The following is a 15,826-nucleotide window of genomic DNA, read 5'->3' on the forward strand; positions in this document are numbered from 1 at the left end:
CCCTGCAGATGTCCAGCAGGGGCACACCAGACAGGAACACCGTCGTTGCAGCAATCTTTCTGGTAGAATGGGCTCTCGGACTGCCAGGCAGCGGTCGGTTTTCCAACTGGTGACAATGAGTGATGCAGCGGAGAGCCACCCGGAGAGGGAAGCCTTGGATAAGGCCTTTCCATGGTTCACAAGTCCAAAGTTCACAAAAAGCTGAGAAGTATTCCGGAAACGCTTTGTGCGGGTCACATAAAACTTCAGCGCTCAAGCCACATCCAGCGAGTGCAAAGTCCTTTCAGCTGGCGATAAAGGCATTTGAAAAAACACAGGCAACACCAAGGGTTCGTGGAGATGAAATTTCAACTGAACCTTGGGCATGAAGGAGGGGTGCGTCCGCCGCACCACCCTCATATCGTGGAAAGTCAAATAGGGGCACTTGCAGGGCAGGGCCTGGATCTCACCCACTCTCCTGGTAGAGGTGTTGGCAATGAGAAAAGTTGTTTTCCAGGAAAGGAACTTGAGAGGAGCTTGATGCATAGGCTTGAAGGGGGGCCCCCATGAGCCTAGTCAGCACCATGTTGAATTCCCACGCCGGGGCAGGCGCCTTCACCGGTGGGAACGATATGAACAGACCTTTAATGGACTCCTTGACTAGACGGTGTGACCAAAGAGAAGACCGTCCCAGGGATCTGGAGTAGCGGGAGATAGCTGCTAGATGCACTTTGATGGAGGCGTGCTCCAGCCCCGATTTAGCCAACGACAAGTACGAAAGGACTTGGGGTGGCCGTGACACTCAGAGGGTTAATCTTCTGCGACCAGCACCAAGTTGCGAAACGCTTTCATTTGTGCCCATAGCATTTAAGAGTCAACGACACCCTGGCCCTGCCAAGGATCTCCCTGCAGTCCGCTGGAAGCTTGTAACCACCAAACTCTAATGCTGTAGGAGCCAGGCCTTCAGGTTCAGTGATCCTGGGTCGTGGTGCAGGATTGCACCTCCTACCCTGGCGAGCAGATCCGCGACCACTGGTAGCTTGACTGGAGGTGATGCTGACAAGGTCCGGATACCAGATCTGCCTCGGCCACGCTGGTGCAACGAGGATCATCCTGCACCAACACTGCCCGAGTTGACGGAGGACTCGTAGAAGTAGAAGCAATGGAGGGAACCCGTACAGAAACAGGCCTTCCCATGGGAAGAACGCGTCCCCCGTGCTCCCCAGCTGGGGGAACCTGCTGGAGAACCTCTGGCACTTTGGGTTCATCACCGTCGCAAATAGATTGATCTGGGGTCTGCCCCACCTGAGGAAGAGGTTGTCCACTTGATGCTGCCGAAGCTCCCACCCATAGCAAGAGCGCTGGCAAGGGAGCAGCTCCCTGCTGAGGGAGTCAGTAACAGTGTTTTTGACTCCAGCCAGGTTAAAAGGAATTAGAAACATCCCCTGGGCGATGGCCCAGTGCCACAATTCCTGGGCCTCCCTGGAGAGCGCCGGGGATCTGGTGCCCCTCTTCTTCCGGATGTAAAACATTGTAGTGGTATTGTCCGCGAGGACCCTCACTATTTTGCCCTTGAGGGACGGAAGAAATGAGGGCCCAAAACACTGCCCGTAGTTCCAGGACGTTGATGTGTAGCGTCTTCTCCTCCGGCAGCCACAGGCCTCTGGCGTGGAGCAGACCGGTGTGGGCTCTCATCCATCCATGGTACGGGGGCCTCTGGAAGTCCATGCCCCTGGCGATGTTGGAGCGCATGCCCCACCACCTTATCACTCAACGGAACTCCTCGTCGAGCATGATCCTGTGTTTGAAGCTCCCGGACACCTGGATCCAACAGGATTCCAGAAATTCCTTGAGCTGGCGCATCCACAACCTTCAGAGCCGGACCAGGTAGATAAATTACATCATGCTGAGCAGCAACTCCACGGTCCTCACTGTGGCGATCTTCAGTGCTAACAGCCATTGCACCTTGCCCAAAATGGCCACTGTCCTCTCCTCTGAGGGGGCCGCCAGGCAGGACACTATTGAGCCTGGCCCCCAGGAATAGCACCTCCTGCAATGGAGTCAAGCAGGACTTGGTATAGTCAACTGAGAACCCCAGATCCGTCAGAAGCCGGACACATTATCCCCTGTAGGCACAGATGGGCCGCCAACGGGGCCAGCCACTTCGTAAACACTCGGGGCGCCGACTTTAGCTCGAAGGGGAGAGCCTTGAACTGGTAGTGCTTTCCTTGTACGACAAAGCGCAGGAACTTGCAATGTTTTTTCGTGAATGGGGACGTGGAAGTACGCGTCCTCTAGATCCAACGAAGACAGGAAGTCTCCCTCCTCCAGTTGGCCGAGCACACGCTGCAATGCGACCATCATGAATTTCTGGGACTTGAGTAGTCTTAGATCGCAAGTGGGCCTCCAGCCCCTGGTCTTCTTTCTTATTAGAAAGTATCTTAAGTAAACTCCAGACCCCCAGAGTCACTTCGGAACCAGCTCTCTCGCCTTTTTCTTTCTAACATGGCACGAATTTCCATGTTAGGCAAGATTGTATGTAGTAATTCTGTAAGAGACTACACCAGCCTTGTCCTCTTGGAAATAGATACCAAACTATTGGTATAGGTCTGTACTACACAAGTTGGTAGAGTGACTGAGCAGCCAGACTTCTCAAGAGGGGTCAATGTGAGCTGTAGAGATGTAACAGAGATTCACAGTGACAAGTATCTAAATAACACTTATACTCAAGGTTGTCTAGTAAAATAATTATTTATTGAACAGTCCGTTTGAAAATAAGCTTTCTTTAGAAAGGGCAAAATGCAACAATAAAATACACTTTCTCAGATTTAAGTTAAGTAAGTAGATACCCTTTTGGGATGACACAGACACTTCTACAACCTGAGGTGACTTCAATTGCTAGGACACTGGACAATGATATATCAATTTTGACACTTAAATGCAATACTGAGTTTGTGGAAAAAGGCAAAGGTAAGGGAAGGAAAGGAAAAAAAGGTTAGCACATTCTTTGAAGAGGTAACTACTTTACAATTCCCCCCCCCCGCTCCCCCAAATAAAGTATAGGATAAGTTATGCCCAGCAATAGAGCTAACTTATGTACCACCTATGAGGGACAGTTAAACAAAATGTCATGGGTTGGAAGAGTCTGCAGGGAGCCAGGACAGCCAATGTCAATTGAACAAAATCTAGGAGAGGTGAGGCACTTCTGCACAATGTTATATATAGAGTTTGTAAAATATAATCACTGTTGGGCCACAAGCTTTAAGACTTGTAAAAGCAAAGCTTCAAGCAACTCTGCAGAAAAAGCAGCTACTGTAAGTCTCCAGCGAGCCAGACAAGCTACACACTAAAAAGGTAAGTAAAAAGGAAGGCAGACTAATGAGAGCCAGTGCACAGACTAAGAATATTGTGTTGATGGGCTGCAGGTAAAAGCAAGTTGTAGGTAGCCTGCCAAGTTACCCACAGGAATGTGCTAAACAGAAAGAGGCAGCATTTAATCAGAAACGCTGAATTATTTAGACTCAATTGAGTGCATCGAACTCGCAACAGCGGATATATAGTGGAGCCCAATGTATTGAGAAAAATAAATAAGTACAATTTCACAGCAACTATTGTGCTTTGCACGGTTCGCAAGGATTTCAAAGCCTCAGAGGAAGAGCCTTACAGCTCGAAACACGTGTCAGGCTACCTTATTCTCAATTAAAACTGTGCAAAACTTGCATTTATTTTGTTGTCTAAGTCCGCAGAGTGTTTAAAAAGGCAAGTCCCCTTTCAGTTAACCCAGTACCTTAGGTTAGAAGAGATTTCAGCTGGCTTCTGTTCCCGTTGCAGTCCTGCAGATTTTGTGTTCCTGGGCCTCAGTCCTGGGGACAAGAGGGAGGACATCTGGGGACTCCTGCACTGCGGTTTGGAGGTCAGCTGCAGCAAAGGGCCCTTTTCAAATCAGCAGCACTTCGCGGTTTCAGCTACCTGTCAATAGCACCACCACAGTTCTTGGACACCTTATGGGCTCCCTTTGCTTCTGGGCTCCAGCACTCGGTTGAGGTGGCTCAGGCTTGGGTCGTCCTGCTTCAAGAGGGTCCTTAGGATCTTCCTGGAGCTCGGTTCCAGCTTAAAGACGATGCACTCCTTTTTGTTGTTTCCGACCCCTAGCTTTTGTTTCCAGCAGCAGCAAGGAAGCACAGCCAGCAGAGAGAGGGGGTTCCAAGCAGGTTCGTCTTGGGGGTCAGTTGGTCCCACAAACTGAAGGGGAAAAGTCATCCGTTCCAGGCTTCTCTAGCCGATACAAAATGCAGGGTGGCTGTCCTGCAAGGACAGCCAGCCAGCCAGCCAGCCAATCACCTTTGGGTGCATTCCTGTAACCAAGGGGATTAAGCACAGGGAGTTTTGGGAACCTCCCTCGCTTCCATCCCTGCCAGACATGCTGGAGCCACAGGCGGCCTTCACCAGTGAACGCCGGCAAAGTCAAAACGAACAAAGGGACCAAACCTGGTTTGGCGCACGGAGTAAAACCCAAGAAAGACCTCACAAGCAAAAAATGGTGAACAAAGAAGACCGGGGCCATTTTGACAAAATGGGCACCCATGGGTGCAATACTGCAGCTGAGGATTCAGCCTGCAGTAAAAACGCACAATGGTAGGAAAATTAAACCACTGCCACAAGCAATTGTAGCGAGGGTAACATACCAATATTACATGAGAAAGTAGACAAAGGGGCTACTAAGTAACCCCACCCAAGCACTCCACATAAGATGGTGGGTGCTGGGTCTACAAAGAGAAAAAGTAAAACTAAAGTAAATTTAAACCTTAATAGAAATCCATAGGACCTCTGTGACACTACACTGAAGGTGCTGTATCCTAATACAAAAGATGTCTATGGAGTTTGTCAGACTCCAAAATCATAGAAACAGAGTCCAGATCTAATCAAAAATACGAGAAAGAGAAAAAGGTCTCACTCGCTCCAGCATAAAAATTAAATGTCCTAAAGTCCAGCAAAAGAGCTGGAGTCTCTAATGTGGAAGGGAATTAGCACAGAAATGAGAATTCTCCCTAACACTCCAGCAGCAGCTGAGGGATGTGTTGTTCCTGCCGGGACACTGGTGGGATTTGGAGAAACTCCAAAGTGTGTCCGTGGGCGAGAGCGTCCAACACCCATCGATCGGCGGAGATGTTTTCCCACACGCTGACAAAATACGCCATCTGGCCTCCCACTGCGGTGCAGGCCCGACATCTTGGCCAGTTCAGTCCTGCTTAGAGGCCGGCATGCCAACTTGGGAGCCTAGACAACGATGGCAGCCACCTCCAAGGCCTTGGAGCAACCCCTATAGGCTTCCAGGGTCGTGGAACAGGGGGTCTGGCGGCAAGAGGACGATGCGCTGCCAAAACCCTTTGAAGATCTTCCGGACTTCACTCCCGAGGAACAAAAGGATGGACGATGCTGTTGCAGCGTGCACAGGGCCTGAAGAGATTCATCGACTGTCTTCCTGAAGAGATTGTTTCAGTCGAATGGCATATCCAGGACTCTGGTCTGAACCTCTTGTCGGAAGTTGGTGGCCTTCAGCCAGCCACGACGATGGAGGCAAACCCTTTTTCCAATCTGGCAGAACCCCTGTGTCCCCAATATCCAGGGCTACGGTGATGGCGTGGTCTGGCCCCACCTCGCCTTCCTGAAAGATCTCCATTGCCTCGACCCGTTTGTCCAGAATCGGGGCCATCCTGTACCATAACACCCGGTCATACCTGGCCAGGATAACCGGGTAAAATGGCTAAAGTGTTCGCCACCTTGACCGTCGTCACCGCTGGGTAAATGACTTTTCTACCCACGCAGTCCAACCTCTTCCCCTCAGTTTCCGGGGGAATGGAGGCTGAGGACGATGGGTTGGACGACTTCCTCCGAGCAGCCGCCGACACCACAGAGGCTGGTGATGGCTGTGACCGCAGACATTTGGGTGCAGACTCCAGCACCTGGTATTTCTTTTCTAGCCGGTCTCTTTTCGCCGGGCCTGAGGTGGGGTTCTTCAGCAGCCTCAGACCCTCATCCCAGACATCGTCCAGGAGTGGCTCCAACAGAATAGTCTTCCTTTTTGCCTCCCAGCACTGTTAAAGGAAGCCCTCCTTCGTCTCTTCTGGCATGAGCAGGAAGAGGTCCGATGCACCGGCCACCGATCATGGAGTGGAAGAAGCCCACTTCGTCCAGCCGAGAAGCTCTTGGGAGGCAGACAGATGCCACCATCGACTGTCTATCGTCGCCATGTCTGTCCCGGTATCGGGTTATATTGCCATGAAAAAAGTCAACAGGTTGGCGACTATTTAAAAAAATGCATTCATGATGCACCCTCCAGGCTATCAAACACTTTCCCCAAATATTCTAGGACTGCAGGTAATATAATATAATTAGGGAGTCCGGTTTTCGGTGATTACCGATTTTCCCCGATATCTAGACCCCGTTAATTTATTCTTTATTCGGGGGACTCCAATAAACCCTGGTAAATCATATGCTGGGAGCGGGATTTGAAGCTGTGATGTCTTGTATTCAAGACAGACACGTTGCCAGTAAGCTATCATGGCAGCTCTATGAAAGACTTGGATTTAGTGCCTTAAATGATTATACACCATTGCCACCTTGTGGCTGAATGGTGAATTGAATGCATTTTGGAAACTGTTTTTTTTGTTCTCTCTGTCAACTAGTCCCTTATTGTTGTGCTTATTTCTTCATAAGCACAACAATAAGGGCACTTCTGTACCCCCTGCAGCTAATACCAGCCCCTCCCATCACAATGCTGGCAGGAAACTGCTAATGATGGCCCATTAGTCACTGAATGGTTTGGTGCCAGCATTGTAATGGGAGGGGAGGGGCAGTGGGGTGTGGGGTGTAGGCGTTCATTGTAGGCAGCTTTGCCCCTCTGCAGGTGTGTAAGTGGCATCACTTTACACTCTCTGACTCACATTCATGCAAGCAACACTATGGCTTAAAAACGCCCATTGTCCCCAGAGCACTGACAGCAGCCAGAGTCTCCAGTAATCCAGTTTCATCTTTGTTTGTTTTCTGCTGCCCAGTGAGAGGATCCAGCCTGCAGCCTGACCACAACCTGCCTTCAGTATCTGAGGTAAGTCATGCCCTTGGCCCAAAGTAGCTCCCCCACCAGCAGAGGAGCCGGACGTGGGGATGGCGGTTACTGCCTCTGCCAGAGGCAGCTACAGGCCTCAGCCACAGCCTTGTTTTTTTTATTTATTTGGACAACGTTCTTCGGGTCCGTGGACCCGAAGAACGTTGTCCAAATAAATAAACACGGCCGTGGCCAGAGGCATGTCATGCCCTTGGCCCCCGAGTAGCTCCCCCACCAGCAGAGAAGCGGGATGTGGTGAGGCGGTGCAGTTACAGGCCTCAGCCACGGCCTTGTTTTTTTATTTATTTGGACAATGTTCTTCAGGTCCGTGGACCCGATTAATTTATTTATTTCCGCAATGTTGGTGGTGGTAAAGGAGTATAGCAAACGCTTGTTTTGAAGTAACATGCCAAGATTCAGAGACAAAACTGCACAAATGAGATCATATACAGTTTATAAAAAGGAGAAGAGCTGGAAATATGATTGGGTGGTGGTTGTGGGGACGTGTTGGGGGAGGGGTGGTCATTGGTGGGCTGCAATCTGGTAGTCCCTCTTTCATGTTGTTGGTTGTCCCGGTTTTCGTTTTGGAAATCTGGTCACCCTAAATTACAGGCCTTCGCCACGGCCTGGTTTATTTATTTATTTGGACAATGTTCCGACAAACGTTGTCCAAATTAATAAACTGTGCCGTGGCCAGAGGCAAGTCATGCCCTTGGCCCCCGAGTAGCTCCCCCACCAGCAGAGGAGCGGGATGTGGGGAGGGCGGTTACTGCCACGGGTGCCCAGCGGCAGTTACAGGCCTCAGCCACGGCCTTGTTTTTTAAATGTATTTGGACAATGTTCTTCGGGTCCGTGGACCCGATTAATTATTTATTTCCGCAATGTTGACCCGAAAAACATTGTCCAAATAAATAAAAAACCATGGCCGTGGCAGAGGAGCAGAACGGGGCAGGACTGTTACTGCCTCTGGTGCCCCCTGGTTATTTCCCCACCCATTGACTGTCTACTGCTAAACTAAACCCTATTGTCCTTACCACCCATTACCTGCCCTTCCCCACTCAATGCCCACCATCCTGGTATGTCTTAGAGCTTTCTCTATCAAACCGTAACATCAAGCCACTATTATTACTTAGTAGTCTGTTGCCAGTTAATGGCTTAATTGCGTTTGTAAATGTTTTACTGGTAAAATGAAAATGTCTTAAGTGTGCCTGTAAAAAGCAAGTACTGACAAAGTCAACGATTTTAGTTCGTAGTTACATCTTGGATACAGGTATTGCATAGACTCACAAGGTGGTGTGTGGGGATATGACCCCTTATTCCCCCCGCCCTCCAGCACTATCTGAAATGTTGTCAGGCCTAGTACGATAGTCGCTTGTTTTGTTCCTCCCTTCCCTTTCTCCAACACTCTCCCAGACCTTTTGTTTTCTCCAGCTCTACCAGAAATGTTGCCAGGCCTAAATCGGTAGTCGCCTGTCTGTTTCCATTTCCTTCCCACTCTCCCCCTCCGTTCCTTATCTATGTCTTAGCTCTTGCACTATCTGAAATGTCGCCAGACCGAGTACGATAGCTAATTTCACATCCTTACTGTTCATGGCCTGTAAGAATGTCATTAGGTCCTAAGTGTCACTCACTGGTGTGGGGAGAGAAATGCTCCCTCTTATGGTCTGGTTACAAAGCCTACTTTAGCCATACACTGTCTGTGGTCCCTATGTTTTCACAGATATTTAATCTGTGGTATCAGGTTATTAGTTGTGAAGCGTGATGTTTGAGTACTGCTGCCTAATATCAGTCATGTTTGACTGCCACTAATGTACACAGTAGGTTCCAAGAGTACTTTGGTGTCTAGTAAGGCTGGCACTCAATCCTGGTGTTTGGAAACAGGGCATTTTGGCGAGTTAGTGATTTCCAATCAGGCTCGGACTCGCTCATAGGGCAATACCGAAAACGCAAAATGCTTGCGTGGGCTCTAGTTTAGGATATTCTATGCAACAATGCATGAAAAATGGAAAGCTATGCTGTGTCGAAATATCCCATCAGCCACCATGTCATTCGAACTGAGTGATGCCTCTTTGTGGTATGCCATGCAAGTACTAGATCCCTTGCGCAAAAAAGAATTTAGTCAACATTTTGAAAAGTATGCATTTATTTTTAACCATTTTAAAGACACTGAGACTGTGAGCAGCCGTTTAATGCATATTTGGCAGAGCATGTGCCTGAGAATCTGCATCTTAACGTGCATGAGTATTGGTTGGGAAAGCGCCAACAGTGGACAGATTTATCAGCTTGTGTGTTGGATATTTTGGCCCTGCCCGTGTCCAGTGCCAATGTGGAAAGGTCTTTTTTCCAAATAAAAGTCTTTATGGGAAGAAAAGAAAGGGCACGGATGGGCAAAGAGTCCTTGAAGAAGTATTGCATGATTTATTACAATAATTTTGACTTGGAGGAATGCAACAGATTACTGGATTAAGATGAAATTGTTTAGAACATCTCACATTGAGAGATTACCCTACATTTGCATGCAATGAAGCAATAAAATAAAATTTCTGTTTACACCTGGAAAAACAGTTGTCTGCGATTTTTTGGGGCAAATGGGAAAACACTGATAAACACAGATTCTGAAATTTTTTGAAAACACTGGAAAAACACCCCCGGAAGTAAAAAAAAAAAAAAAAAAAAAAAAAAAAACCCTAAAACAGGAAACTCTAAATATAATCATACCCCTCCTAGAATATTTGGGGAAAGAATTTTGGTAGACAGGAAAAAGTCGCCAGAACCTGACCACTTTTTCACAGCGGTGTAGGGTGCCTCCTCCTTTTCTTGGACAGTGGTGGCCCCGGCAGTGCCTGTGGTGGTGCCATCGACACCCTCTTCTGTATCGCAGACACCAGCGTGTGGCGGGTCGAGAGTATGTCATGCGACAGATCTCAGAGGTGCCTGGGGAGTAGGGTCGCTGGGCCCAGCACCTATGTCATTGTCCCCGCCTATGTCGTCGACGTCTTCCCCAACGTTCTCTGGGGTGGTGTGGACGGAAGCCTCGTCCTCCACGTCGGAAGAAGAAATATCCGTGCCCTGGAGTTCTTCCACCCCCCTGCTCTTTTTGGGTCTTGAGGGGTCGGTCTCGGGCTAAGGGACGGAATCCTCTTTTCCGGGGTCCTTTTCACTGGCTTGGCTGAAGCATCCCGCCTGGGAGGGAAAGACACCCTGGCCGCCATAGGGGCACCCTGGACCAGTTCAGCCCCTTTCACATTCGAAAGGGCAGCCCTCACCAGCTCGATGGATGAGGACGATTTAGCTTGCATCACCTGGCCCTTCACAGGCAGGTCGGACGACTTGTCCTGTTACTTGGCCTTCTCTCCAGTCTCTCCCGCAGCTTCCCTGGAGTAGCAGACTTTCTCTTTGACGAAGAGCTGGAGTGATGGCTGGAAACGGAGGCCAATGGGGATGATGAACGCCCCTGACCGTCGCAGGACCTGCTTGCACAGCGACCCCGACGGAAGCGGACTTGCAGTGCTTGGCCTTGTCTTGGGCCCCCACGGATGGATCGCCCTCAAAGGACTTAGTAGCCCGCTCTGGCTGGCTGGATCCGGATGACATTCCCCTGTGGACCACACAAGGTAGAGGCCCTGGCTTTGAACCACACCGCCACTCTGATGTGCCGATCCTTCATAGTGCGCTTGGTAAAGCCACGACAGATCTCGCAATCCTCCTCCTTGTGCATCGGTGAAGACAAAAGGCACTGGGAATGCTTGTCCTCCATGAAAACATTCCGCAAACCGCAGCTGGTGCAGAGCTTGAAGAGGGAAGCCCAGTCCTTCTCCGACATGATCCGGCACGGTGTAGGCCAGATGGCCTTCTGGTAAACTACCATGAAGAAACACTCAATGATTCCGCCCTTGAGGGACGATGAAAGATACAGAAAAAAGGATCCCCGTTAATTGGATAAAGAAACAATGGAGCACAGGCTCGATTGAACAAAAATGGAGATTGCCTAGCCAAAAAGCGCAGAAAGCTCTAACAGCGAAACACAAGGACTCCCAACACTTGAACGTGTGGTAAAAATCTAAAGATTGCTGCCAGAGGAGGGACTTAGGGTGAGGGCAGTCATTGGCTGGGGGCAGTATGACCCCAGAGCTCAGTGATCGGTTTATAGGAGAAAGCCAGTTTATAAATGAAAGTGAAAATGTTTTTTCTTTAAACGAGGATTCCCAGCCTGACGGGGAATATTCATGAGCATGTGAATCCATGCCAGACCACATGCTGGAGAAACATATTTTTGTTCTTAAAGTTTTATGCACCATGAAAAAAAAAAAGACCGGTTGGGATTCAAACTCGGGGCGAGTGGTTGAAAGGGCTAGCCCTTCACCACTTGACCACAAGAGTTTGTTCTTAAGAGCAAGGCTAGCACGCCCTGGTAAACAAACAGGACAGGTATTCCTTGTTCACAGGACAGCCATTTTTATGAATGCCATCATGCTACAGAGAACAAACACTTTTCAAATTTTTCTGAAAAGTGTTTGTTGTATTAGGATTGGCATTCCTATGAATGCCTGCCCTGTCACAGTTATTCATTCTCTGCCCTCTGTCAGTAACATGCTACAGCTCCCAGTAGGGGGCTTCTGCTGGATTACTGCTGCGAGGACAGAGAAATGAAATTACACAGGTGTTTCTGCTCACAAAATGGATACCTCAAGTTAGAACTTTTTGAAGCTTATTTTTCATAGGAACTTTAAACAAAATATACGTTGACATCTATTTTTAAATGTGGCCAATATTTTTCAACAATACAATTTGAGTGAACTTCCCCTTTAAATGAAAGGGCACTAGGGAATAGCACCCAGCAACAAAGACTTGAAATAGATGCAGAGATTGGGTGGCACTTGTCAAGTTGACACATAATAAACTAGTTTCGACACAGATGGCACCGCTGATTGAAGAAACATTCAAGATATTAGTCTGAACCCAAAATGCAAAAACAATACTCACCGATTTAGGTGCCACTTGAGCTCCTGAAACAGGGCCCACACCACCTGTCAGTTCAAAGAGATCTCCCAGTCCACCTCCAATCGGTGCACCAAGGTTTACCGGCATAACTGCAGGAGCTGCAAAACCAGTGCCCATCTAGGAAAATAGTAAAACTGGTTACAGAAGAAAGGAATTGATCAGAATGGATTAAGACACTAGGAGGTTAAGAAATACCAGTAGTGGAAGAAGGGTAGACAGGGGGAAAACAGTGAGAAGAACTGTGAGTAAGGTATGGAGAGATGTTTGGATTGGGAAAACGTAAGAGCGTGAAGGTGGAAGGTGTGGGTGATGAAGGGACAGGGAGGCAGAAGGTGTAAGATGGAGAGGAAGGAAGGAGCAGGATCCGGTGGGGGAAACGAAGGGAATCCACAATTGGAGGAAGTAGGACAAGAGGAGGTTGAAGGGAGCAAGAGACTTAATGGGGCAAATATGGAAGAGCACAACGGTGACAAGAAAGAGGGTAGCAGAACAGGTGAAAACAGAATCATACTCACTGCAGGACTTCCGCCCACATCGCCTCCTAACTGCAAAGTAAATAAAATGATCCCAGTTAGAGAATAGGACTCCCCCAGCAGACAACAAGTCAATCACCATGACAATTCCTGGAAAACAGACCCAGACAGCTCTGCAGATTTCACAATTACAATTTTCAACTAGCCACCAACACACATTAGAAGGGGTTGTCTGCTTCCGGCCAACATCCTTAAGAACCCATGAATAGAAATAGGTGTAAATATATACAAGCATGTACATTAATATTCTGTGATGACAACCCCTGGTCAGAGCCTGCCGGATATCAAAGCTAACATGGTCTAGTATAAATCTACATCCATGGCCCTATCTAGGATGTTACTTTTAGTCAAGATTGTATGTAGTAACCCTGTGGGAGACTACACCAGCCTTGTCCTCTTGGCAATAGGGAACAAACAACTGACTACAGGTATAGCAACCCAACCTTTGGTACAAGCTTGTACTACACAATTTTGGTAGCGTGTTGAGCAGCCAGGCTCATCTCAAGAGGGGAAATGTGAGCTGCAGTGGAGTTACAAAGATTCACAGTTACAGGTATTCAAATAAACTCTTATACTCAAGGTGTCTTGCATAAACAATTATTAATTTATAAAGTTCTTCTTCAGAAGGGAGCAATAGAATAGCAACATACAAATACACTTCAATACTGTACACTCTGAGTGTCTGCATCAGAAAAGACCCTTTTGGGATGGCCCACAGACAACCTACACCCACAGGTGACTTCAATAACAAGGGTGCTGGGGACATTAATATCTTACTGTTGGCATTCAGAACACAAGTTGGTAAAAGGCAAAGATTATTAGAACACAAGAGATCACAAATTTCTTAAGCGGGTAAACACTTTTAGATCCTCTTAGAAGAGTCATAAGCCAAAGTCAAAGGGCAAAAGTCTGGTATAAGATGAAGCACTTCTGGTAAGTAAATGGAAAAGTCTTTGCACAAGTTCTTAGGAGTCCTTGATGAAAAGAAGAATCACATGTAGGGCCACACGTTGATTAGACTTGTGAGTTATGGAAGTTACAAGCACTTCTACGGTAAGAGGTAAGTTCTCTTAGACTTGTTTTACAGTACCTTAACAATGAAGAATGCAGCTGATGACTTCTGTTCCTGTGCAGCTCTGCAGAACTCATTGTTCCTGGGCCTCAGTCTTGGGGACAAGAGGGAGGACGTTGGGGAACTCCGGCAATGCACTGGGATGGTCAAAACAACCGGCCAACTTCACTTGGAGTGGCTGTTTCGTGTTTCAGCTCCTCACGTCTACCGCAAATAGCAACAACATGGTTCCTGGCTGTTAAGGTAGTCTTTCCTTGCTTCTGGGGTCCCACACTCTGTTGAGGGGGCTCAGGCTTGGTCAGTCCTGCTTCTTGGGAGTCCGGAGGATCTTCCAAAACCTCTAGGCCAGCTTAAAAGCAACGCACAGAATCTGGTGTTCCTCTCTCTGGCTATACGGTTTCCAGCAGCACTCTGTGGAAATCCAACCAGCTCTGAGATGGATGTCCAGGTGGCTTACTTTGGAGTTGATTGGTCCCACCAACTCATAGTGAGAAGTCGTCCTTGCAGGGGCTTCTCTGTCAATGCAAACTTGGCGTTTCGGCACTGCAGCAGGGCTTCACCAGGCAAACCAACGGTCCAGGAGTTGCAGCAGGCATCCTCTTCAAGCTCTTCTTTGGTTCCTTCGTCCAGTAGTAGACTTTGCATTCCAAGACAGAAGACTCAACTTTTATTCAGTTCTCTCCCATTCATTCCAGCCTGTCACTCACCCAGCAGGATGGCTGTCCTTGCCGAACAGTCAGCCAGCCAATCACCAGAGTGCATTTGGGTCTCCTAGGAGACTAAGCACAGGGAGTTTCGGGCACCTCCCTCACTTCCTGCCTACTCTAGACACCCTGGAGCCAGAGGCGGGCTTCACGCCTGAATCCCACCAAAGGCGAAATGAACAAAGAGACCAAACCTGGTTGGTGCGCAAAGAAAATCTCTAGGACCTTTCCACAAAGACATGGCGAAAAAAGAAGACCGGGGACCATTTTGTCAAAGATGGCCCAGTGCCATTTTGAAAAAGATGGCTCCTGCGGTTGCTTTATCGGACCCGCGAACGCAGCCCGTGGTAACTGCAAACCATGGTAGTTCAAATGAAACCACTGCCACCAGCCATTCAGTGACGAAAGGGTAACAAAAAATGTTACATGAGGATCTAGACACAGGGTATACCAAGTAACCCCTCCAGCACTCTATTGTAAGATAGTGTGGGTTGGGTCTAGAAAGTTACAATGGTAAGTAAAGTCAATTTCATTTTACTGCTCTGGGAAACAGTCCTTTAATCCCAGAGAAGGTATTTCAACCTTTGGGAAATCTGAAAGTCTTCCCTGTGCCACTGCATTGAAGGTGCTGTGTGACACAATGTAAAAGATGATGCCTATGGAGTTTGTCAGACTCCGTAACCAAAAGAAACACAGAGGTAAAATTCACATTAAAATGCATGAGTGAGTGGGAAAAAGGGTCTCACTCTCTCTAGGTAAAAAAAGAAATCAAGTCCTCAAAATCCAGCAAAGTTGCTGGGGGTCTCTAAGGTAGAGGGAATTAGCACATTTCTGAGAATTCTCCCTACCAGCCTGTACTACACAAGTTGGTAGTGTGACCGAGCAGCCAGGCATATCTCAAATAGGGTCAATCTGAGCTGTAGGGTTGCAACAGAGTGACAAGTATTCAAATAACACTTACACTCAAGGTTTCTTGATTAAATAATTGTTTATTAATTTAACAGTTTTAAAATAAGCCTTCTTTAGAAGCGAGCAATTGGCAACAATAAAAACACTATTGTTTACAAGATACACTCCTTCAGTTCAATAAAGTAAGTAGATACCCTTTTTTGGATGGCACATAGATTTTCCTACACCCTGAGGTGACTTCAATTGCTAGGACACTGTGGACATTTATATATATATATCACTTTTCACACTGAATTGGTAATGCTGAAGTTGTGGCAAACAAAGGAAATGGTTAGGGAAGGAAGCAGTGGCTAACAAGTTTTTTAAACAGGTAAGCACTTTTGAACCCCCCTCAGCCCCCAATGCAATGCAGATTAACCCTTTCACAGCTATACAAATAAAGAATTAATGTCTTTTCGGAGGGACAGATCAAACACAAAGTCAGAGGGTATTAGAGTCTTTCAGGGAGCCAGGACAGATAATG

At 47.9% G+C, this 15,826-nt stretch overlaps 1 protein-coding gene across 1 annotated transcript in view; it reads right to left on the reverse strand.

Moving 5' to 3' along the window:
- Positions 1-15,826, reverse strand: part of AP1B1 (adaptor related protein complex 1 subunit beta 1) — an 896,137-nt gene that overhangs the window by 339,496 nt on the left and 540,815 nt on the right. Inside the window, exons 14-15 of the mRNA XM_069619269.1 lie at positions 12,601-12,630; positions 12,068-12,202 (exon numbers count right to left, since the gene is read on the reverse strand). Of these exons, the coding sequence (XP_069475370.1) occupies positions 12,068-12,202; positions 12,601-12,630 (165 nt within the window). The remainder of the gene's footprint in view (positions 1-12,067; positions 12,203-12,600; positions 12,631-15,826) is intronic.

The sequence above is a fragment of the Ambystoma mexicanum genome, chromosome 10 (genome assembly GCF_040938575.1).
Source record: "Ambystoma mexicanum isolate Mex_15411 chromosome 10, UKY_AmexF1_1, whole genome shotgun sequence".
Lineage (NCBI taxonomy): Eukaryota > Metazoa > Chordata > Amphibia > Caudata > Ambystomatidae > Ambystoma > Ambystoma mexicanum.